Source organism: Lytechinus variegatus, chromosome 13 (genome assembly GCF_018143015.1).
Source record: "Lytechinus variegatus isolate NC3 chromosome 13, Lvar_3.0, whole genome shotgun sequence".
NCBI classification, from domain to species: domain Eukaryota; kingdom Metazoa; phylum Echinodermata; class Echinoidea; order Temnopleuroida; family Toxopneustidae; genus Lytechinus; species Lytechinus variegatus.
The window spans coordinates 12146843-12156019 of NC_054752.1; the positions used below are offsets into that span (position 1 = coordinate 12146843).

At 39.3% G+C, this 9177-nt stretch overlaps 2 protein-coding genes across 3 annotated transcripts in view; one reads left to right on the top strand and one right to left on the bottom strand.

The window, feature by feature from the left end:
* The window catches only part of LOC121426137 (uronyl 2-sulfotransferase-like), a 41745-nt gene extending 39920 nt beyond the window's left edge, over positions 1-1825 (top strand). Inside the window, exon 8 of one of the 2 annotated variants that reach the window (XM_041622309.1) lies at positions 1038-1825. In XM_041622309.1, the coding sequence (XP_041478243.1) occupies positions 1038-1195 (158 nt within the window). In that variant the 3' untranslated portion in view covers positions 1196-1825. The remainder of the gene's footprint in view (positions 1-1037) is intronic. The other variant, XM_041622308.1, reaches the window with a different exon arrangement.
* An 883-nt stretch (positions 1826-2708) lies between these two features.
* Positions 2709-8372, bottom strand: LOC121426645 (cytochrome P450 20A1-like). The gene is made up of 4 exons (XM_041623015.1): positions 8359-8372; positions 7368-7479; positions 3707-3771; positions 2709-2970 (listed from the first exon to the last, which is right to left on the bottom strand). Exons 1-4 carry the CDS (start codon positions 8370-8372, stop codon positions 2709-2711), a joined length of 453 nt encoding a protein of 150 aa, XP_041478949.1.
* Between the last annotated feature and the right edge of the window lie 805 nt (positions 8373-9177).

Sequence of the window (9177 nt, forward strand, 5' to 3'; positions counted from 1 at the left end):
AATATTTTGTCAGGGTGAACTGTCTAGCTCTTTCAACATAGGCCTTGATCTAACTCTGTGCCAAAAAATTATGTGGACCCCATAAATGGCAAAAGTTTGTGAATATTTCTCATGTTCACAATGCTTTTTCATCACGCTATAATGGGGGAGAAAACAAATTCAGTTATTATTACGAGAGAGTTATCTGATTGACGGATGAGCTGACAAGTTGAATCTTTGAATCAGCAGATCAAGGGTTCGATTCCCAGTCGAGATGTGATTTTCTAAAGCAAACATTGATCCACATGCTGCTGCACTCGACCCAGGTGAGGCACGGGTACTTAGAAGTGCATGCATTACTTCAAATGGTAATATGCGCTGTAGAAAGCTTACGAGGCTAAAGCCAGTGTAATAACAAGACCTTTGGAAGCGCATGGAGCTTAATGGTACACAACAATACGCTATACAAGAACTTAACTTATTATTGTTATTACAATGATACAAGTGGAGTGTTGTGACCCAGTCGATAAGTCTTCTGACTTTGAAATAGAGGGTCGTTGGTTCGAACTCCAGCCATGGCGTAACTTCCTTAAGCAAGAAGTTTATCCTCATGGTGCTGCACTCAACCCAGGTAGGGTGAATAGGTACCCGGCTGGATTAATTCCTTGAATGTATGAGCGCTGAAAGGCAGCTCGAGCTGAAGCTGGTGGGTGTTTCATAAAGCTGTTTGTAAGTTAAGAGCGACTTTAAGAAGACTGGTGATCCTTTCTTACGTGCTAAAGCTTTGCCAATGAATAAAATGGTGAGTCGTCATTTAGCACAAGAAAGGGTCACCAGTCGTTCTTAAAGTCACTCCAACTTACGAACAGCTTTATGGAACACCCACCTGGGGTAACAAAAACAACGCGCCTTGGAATAGAATATTTCTAGATAGATGGCGCTATATAAATGCCTATTATTATTATTATCATTAATGACGATTCATGATAATGGCGATTGCTTTCGTAGTATTATTAATTTAAAAATTTTGTATTTTCTCTCTCTCTCTTTATACACAGAAAACAATAGAGTGGTGGAAACAAAAACGAAAAACAAGCAGCCGTTGTCTCCAGAACTCACGGACACTGTCAAGGAACTGCTAGCTATCGACTACGAACTCTACGATTATATTTATCACAAACATGTACAACTCAAAGAAAGATTTGGAATTGATTGACCCTGCATACACGCGATTCAGATAACGGAAGTAATCGTTCACGACCCATACCATGATTGTGTAAATAATAATAATAATAATCCGCTTTTAATAAGACAATTTTCGGAATACGGATTTTATTGTAACTCTAAAGATACAAGAATATTTCTCTTAAGACAATTTTCAGAATACGGCCCCTGACTTGCCGTGGATTAACAAATCATGAAAAGGCTACTCTACCAACTTGGTTATTGCAAGTCGAGTGCCTCGGCCTGAAACCTGACTGCTGGGGGCATAGGAAATTTGAATTTTGGAAAAAATCATACAATTGGTTGTGAACCGCTCTTTCCAACACGGGCCTAATCACTAGTGGCAGGCCATAGATATTCATTCGAGCCAACCCATTGCTATTTTTGTAAATTTTGATATGGCTGATTGACAAAGTGTATGCATATGATTGTCCATCTAACACTGATTCTATTTCACAATTTACAATTTGGGAAAGCTGAAATTCGCAACACATGTCATCTATCTTAGATTTATCACTATCGCAAAATATATTGAAATTGAGATCTCCTACGATCACGACCTCACGATTGTTTATATCTATTTCAGATATAATATTTTTTAATTGTAATTTAGCACCTAGACTCGAAATGGGCACTCGGTACACGCCAGTCGAGTGTAAAGTTGTACATAATTCCGGGGGGGGGGGGCACTTACATTGACGAGTGGATACCATGCGCGACCAAAAAACACGTAAAAAGGATGTCTTTTTCACGATAGGGCACGTTACGTACGTAACGTGATAAGGGTGTCAAAAACACAAAAATAATGAAAAAAGGGTATCTATTTCGCTAGGAAAATTACGTGTTTAGGGTCGAATTTGTGGGGATGATAAAACAAAATTGAAATGTTTTATAAAGGATGTCCTTTTTGCCCCAACACATCGTGTTTAGAGTCTGATTTTCGCGAGGTGTAGAAGTGGGGTCGTACTAAACCAAATAAGTTAAAGTTAACGACCGAAGGACCCGTAACAATAAAGAATTCCTGTACTTGTTTAGGGGTTCATTTCAGGGAATATTTGCCAAGAGTATCGTTTTGTTTCCAATACTTGTTAGGGGTAGAGTTTCACACGCCAAGACTTGTTAAGGGGTGCATTTTCAGAATATGGAAATTACGTGTTTAGGGTGCTTTTCGAGACCCAATGGTCGCGCATGGTATCCACTCATGAATGGAAGTGGCCCCCGGGACATAATTCAAGCTTTATGACATACCAATCCAATATAAATTCAAAACAATTGCTAACATGTCGGGTGTTTCCGAAGAGTTAAGTGCGAATTGGAGTTGCACTTCAATTTCCATTTGTCCAAAGTTGAGAAGGCAAGGCTGCATTGGTCGAATCATGCTAAGAGGATACTGGGCATGCAATAAGATTGCACATTATAAACCATGTGCACGTCGGTATAAAAGCATCACTCTAAATCATACAAACTCTTCGATAAGCACCCCCACCACCACAAACTGATGGATCTCAACGCTTTTCAACTGTAATCCAGACGTCCCCGCCATCTATGTTGACAAGATGCGAGACCAGACCATGAACATGATGCGGTTTTTGACCCGGGACAAGGGCGATCTTGAAGGCACGTAGGAAGATCGCGAGAAAGATGGCCACTTCCTTGTAGGCAAATTGCTGTCCCGGACACACCCGGCGGCCAGCGAAACCGAAAGGCTGGAACGCATTTCGAGGGCGACTCTTCACGCTAGCCGTGGAGAAATTCTCCGGATTAAACCTGTAACGTTAATAGAATCAAAATAGGTTGTGTTGATGTTGGCTTGATGTGTATGAGTAGACAAGTGGTTACAAAGATGGATGAATTGGTGTTGAACTGAATGGACAGTTGGTGAGATTCTGTGAATACATTATTAGTAGATTTGGGCCTTAGTTATTTGTTTTATACATAATTAGAGCAAACCTTTCATTTTTGCATACATTAAAATGAAGAAATTAGTAAAGATATTTTAGGGATTTTTATTTTCTAGTTTTGCTGATTATGCCATTGATAACGCGCGTCCCAATCTTGGTTGTGATCGCGCAGTTGGCAGTCAAGATGATGACAGCGGGCTGACTCAGGTCTCAGCCCCACAGCCACCAGCTCCCCCCAACTCCACCCATCTGTCTTCTCAGAAGTTACAGTACTTAGCAAATATGTTGATAAGATAAGTAGTTGAAAACATAATAGCTGAATAAGTGAGAGAACGACTTAGTCACTGCATAAGTCGTTGAACGGACAAGAAGTAATATTGAATGAACAAATGAATGATAGACTGCATGACTGACAAAGTGACTAGATGAACAAGTAGTACATTTCATCAAGGACTGAATTGCTGAATGAATTAATATAACAAAAACATTTGAAGCTTGCATGTTTGTAATTGACCCAAAAATGTCCCATTTTTGGAAAATTCTTTTTAAAACTAGACTTTTCTTTATCTAGCATTTACTTTTTTTTCTCAAATCTGACTCACACTTTGGGGTTTGGAAAGTACTTTTCAGACATCAAGGAGACGCCCAAGGCATGAACTACAGGTGTCTGAAATGAGAGAAAAAAGGAAAAAGTACATGTATGCTTTTACACTTTATAATTACAATAAATTATCCTACACCAAATTGGTGATAAATATCTGTCTCCTCACATAAAACAGAAAGGGAAATTAGACTGATACGAAAAGCCCTTTAGAGTATGTGACATCATCAATTTTCAGTTTTTGCATATCAGTGTTTTAATTGTTGGTAGAGCATGATGGAAACCCCCCACATGATTACAGAATTAGCCCCATTGAAGTCAATGTATTATTGACCAGGTTCCTAACATTTAGAATCAGGCCAATAACACGCTAACGACAATGGGGCTAATTATGTAATAATAAGGTCATATCTAAGCCCCCCCCCCAAGGACCGATTCCCACCAAATTCTTAAAGTGTGGGTTTTTCATCATGCTCTACCAAAATATGGTATCAAAAATGCTGATATGCATTGGTACTCTATCATACCAAATACTGAAAACTGATTCCAAACATCTACAAATCGTTTAAAAGTTCCATTCTCAAAGAAGTCATGAGGGCCTATACTGCAGGGTCGGTCGGCCCTGAGGAATCCTCTGCCACAGAGCTTGAAACCCCAGACGGCAGCGATCACCTTCAGGGGCACATGTATAATCAAGAAGATTCTATGACTGGAGTTCCAACAGGCAACAAATTTTTTCAAGCAGTTGTTCATTTCTAAAGAAGCACAAAAGAAAGAACGGCAATTAGGACCTTTTGATGTCTGCCTTCGAAGCGCAGCCGCCAGTTTCAGTGAAGAAAGCAGACAGGTAAAATTTTACGAATATTAATTTTCAATTTTTCATATTAATAAACAAACTGAAATTGAATGCATAACAATACATCAATAATCAAGAACTATTACGACGAGATATTTGCCAGATTATATCAATTAACCTGTAATTAGTGAAAAAAGAAAGAATTTGACCTTTACTGAATCCAGATTTTAACACTTCCGATCGTGTGCGGCGTATGAAAATTTCAAATGTGGTCTGTAGAATATTGTTGTCCATTACTGTACATGCCAGATGAGTGCCCGCACATGGCTAGTCGAGCAAATTTGAGTCATATTTCAGAACATATATTTTTTCATGCCTCCGAATTATGTACTACACATAATAAGCAGACCAAGATGCGGCGGAAAAAGTAATTATCATCACAAAACCATATTTCCCTTTATGTATGACCTATAGCTGCGGAGTCATACGGAAATCATTTTGTCTACACAAAGTGCTTGCCTGACATACTTTCTGCTGGCCGATTTTATACTTGTTCAAAGAGATTTCATTTGCTGTTACTCTATCTCATTTGAAACCTCCTTAGTATAATTACGCTTTTCGACAGACAACCATATGGTTTTCATTCGTAAAGTTCAAACCTGTCTGCACTTGTTTTCTTTCTCTTAACTCTTTTGGCACTGCGCCATGAGCCCCTCTGCTGATAGTTCAGGGAGGGGAAAAATTGATTGTTAGAGTGTAAAATGCGAAGTTCATGCGGCACCAAGTATGCATTGGTGCAAAGTAAGCGTGGAAAGGGCTAATTTGCTCTGGAGCACATTGACCATCAAATCAAGATGGAAAGTGCAATATACAAATTAAATGTATCATTAGAATGTTCTGGGTGTTTGCAGTAACTGATGTGCTATTCTGCTCATTATGTGATCTGTCAATCGACAGATCAACTATTAATTTCGTACGAATTTTCTTATTTATTTATTTATTATTTTTTATTTTCCCACCTCTTCTTGTTAGTACAAAATCTCCAAATCTACATCATCAGTTATCTTCAAAACATCATCAGATATGGGGATCTATCATGTGATGTGTATAAAGCAAGTTCAAGGTCAAAAAGTCATCATGACGTCATCTAGACGCCATTTTGTAAAATCACATTATCAATCATATCTTCATTATCAATTATCAAAAATTAACAATATTTACATCACATTAAATTCAGGTCAAGGGTCAACTGCCCATGTCATCAAAGGTCATGTAAAGGTCACGACGTGCGCGTACGCGCGCGTCAAAATTTTAAAATGCTCAAAATCACTTTTTGACCAAAACAGAGTACGAATCAGGTCATTTTAAGCATTTCAAAAATTTGCGCGCGCGCACGGTTACGCGCGCGTTTTTATATCAGTGCACCGATAATATAATTTTGAACAATTTGATACCTTGATCAACCTTCTACGACAAGTAATAAAGGAATTAGCCTCCATCAAAGTTTACAGCACGCGCGCGCACTAACCATAGACAATATATGTGCAAAAACATGCCTATACAAAATTCATTATAGCTTTTAAAGTAGTCCGTTGACCCCCATTTTTTTTCATATTCGAATAGAGTATGGATGGGAGATGTGATTTCATGTCGCATTTGACCCGAAATTTTATCATGACGTCATCAAAATGGCGTCGGAACTCAAAATTCCCATTTTGCTACTTATGACGTCATTATAATTATGCAAATTTGACTCTAACTCTGTAAATATTGGTCAATTTTCGCTCAGTTTTCAATATGTTGTAGCTGAGGACCTACTCTTTCTAATTTGATGCCTTTATTCACTTTTAAAGGAATGGATCATCCTAAAAAATTATAGAGGCATGTCATTTTCGCTCATTTTGTGTGCAATCTCTAAGGGAAATGACTTTTTCTCAAAACTGGATTTTACATTCCTCTATTTCGCGAGCCATATCTCCATTTCTATTGGTTGGTTTTCTCTGAACTTGAAGTATGTTGTAGCTGAGATTGTAAGCTATCACAAATGTGGTCTTCGTTTTCCGATCAGGGGACCGTTTCATCAACATTTTTGTCCGACAAGTTGTCAGATCTGACATCTTTCCTTGATTCTGATTGGCTGAGAGGTACTGTTACTATAGTAACTGTCGGATAAAATGGGACTTGTCGGATAAAACGTCCGACAAGTCCCTTCATGAAACGCTCCCAGATGCTGGGATCATGCCCGTATTTCACTTGCAAAATTGGATTTGAGATCCTCTTAATTTGCTTGTGTAGAAAGTCTATGGGATACAGTGCAGCTCAATTGGTAAGGCACCAGACTTGCAACCTTAAGGTCGAGGGTTCGAACCCAAAAGTGAGCATACATTTTTTTTTCTTTTTTTTTCTTTTCAACTTTTCGCAAATGTTCCATAATCACCATTACAAGGTATATTAGTTCAAATATCGCACAATAAAGTAGGTTAAAATCGTTTTTAATATGCCTATAACATGTACAATGTGTATCGCCTACACCTACATGTATTTCACATATTCTCATTTCCCTCTTTTCAAGAGTATTCAACATGTTCTTTTCGTAATAAAAGTTTAGTTTTCAATAAGAGCATCGTATTGATCTCAATAAACATGGTGATTGTATTCGTGATCATGAAAATCAGAGACAGATCACCTAATTTGTCCTCATGACGAATTAAAATTATAGTTCATAAATTAATTCATAAAGTTGTATGGCCTTTAAGTACGGCCAGCAAGGAGAACATTTTTCGGAACCTTAAGCGGCTGCACTGAGCAAAATATGGCATTACATATATCAATTCACAGATGCATATAAATCAAATATTTCACATACCCCCTTAGGAATCACATGACCTCCTAGGGTAACGTCAAAATCTTGGTATCTGGCAGCGTACGGGGCAAGAATTGAGACTCGAAGGGTTTCATCTATCACCTGCCTCATGTACCTGTAAAATGGGGGGAAAAACAATTTCAAATTGCAATATCAGAGATATATGTAATATTATTATCTATTATTATCTACCCTGATGTACATGTATACTGAGATTTCGCCATGAATCGCGGACGTGTCTAAAGTGAGCTCCGCTCCTCTACGTTTTTATCACATGGAATATACGCCTTAATGTTTGAGATATGCCTTTTCACTTCTAATTCTGACTGCAGGCGTGAACATTTATTCTACATAATACTACATTTGTTTGCAAAATGCAGAATTCTTCGAGTAGTCGTGATTATAATTTGAGAAAACCTTCCACCCAAAAGGACTCTAGCCCCGGGGGGGGGGGGGGCACTTACATTGACGAGTGGATACCATGCGCGACCAAAAAACACGTAAAAAGGATGTCTTTTTCACGATAGGGCACGTTACGTATACGTAACGTGATAAGGGTGTCAAAAACACAAAAATAGTGAAAAAAGGGTATCTATTCCGCTCGGAAAATTACGTGTTTAGGGTCGAATTTGTGGATGATAAAACAAAATTGAAATGTTTTATAAAGGATGTCCTTTTTGCCCCAACACTTCGTGTTTAGAGTCCGATTTGTGCGAGTTGTAGAAGGTGGATCTTACTAAACCAAATAAGGTAAAGCCGACGACCGAAGGATCCGTAACAATAAAACATTCCTGTAATTTTTTAGGGGTTCATTTCAGAATATGGAAATTACGTGTTTAGGGTGCTTTTCGAGACCCCATGGTCGCGCATAGTGGTATTTACTCGTGAATGGAAGTGGCCCCGGGACTCTAGCCGTGGTAATCAACGTGCCAAAACACCTTCGCCAGTTCCCGTAACTGTTTCCAACAATTAGCCTCCTCAACTCGTGACCAACCAGCCTACAGCCATCCCCCCGGCCCCGGAGCCATGGCAGCCCATCAAGCTGACCCTCCTCCTTCTACTCCCGCTTCAGACCCCAACATGCCCAAGGACCCTAAAGATGACTACTTGCTACTTGAAATGCGGAAAATGTTCACGGATTTCCAGCGTGATATTGATATGCTGATAAAAATGAGACATCGGGATGGTGAAGTCCGCTGTACATGACCTTGAAATTTCTTCAGCGGATACCTCAGCGAGAATATCTACCTTAGAAGCGGATAAGCTACCTGGTATTGAACGTTTTATTGCCAAAGTTAGAGCTGAATTCGACGACAAGCTACTGAACCTCGAAATACACCACCGAAAATAAAATTTGTTGTTCTACGGCATCCCCAGGCAAACCAATGAGGATATTTACAAGACCACTTCACTGGGCAAGTTACTGGAAATTCCCGTTGAGGCAGACCAAATTCAAATCATCAATGCCCATCGTCTACCTACGAAGAAGACCCACAACGGAGCCAGCGGAACCCCGGCCCCTGAAACTCCTGATCCCATCATTGTCCGCTTTGTAAAGATGTACGACCGGGACCGAATTCTTCGCGCCTTCGAGCAGCCAAGGCAACCCCGGTCTACTGACGGCAACCGTAGGGATGGCGACCATCACTATGAACACGAGCAGGAATTGCTCTCATTTTACTCTCAATAAAACGAGAGCCACTTCTCCCGAAAAAGTGTCTCATTTTGAACTATTTTTAACGGATTTTCATCTCAAAATTTTCGAGAGAAAAGTTAGTTTTTATGATCCTCTCGAAGGCCACACCTAGAATTT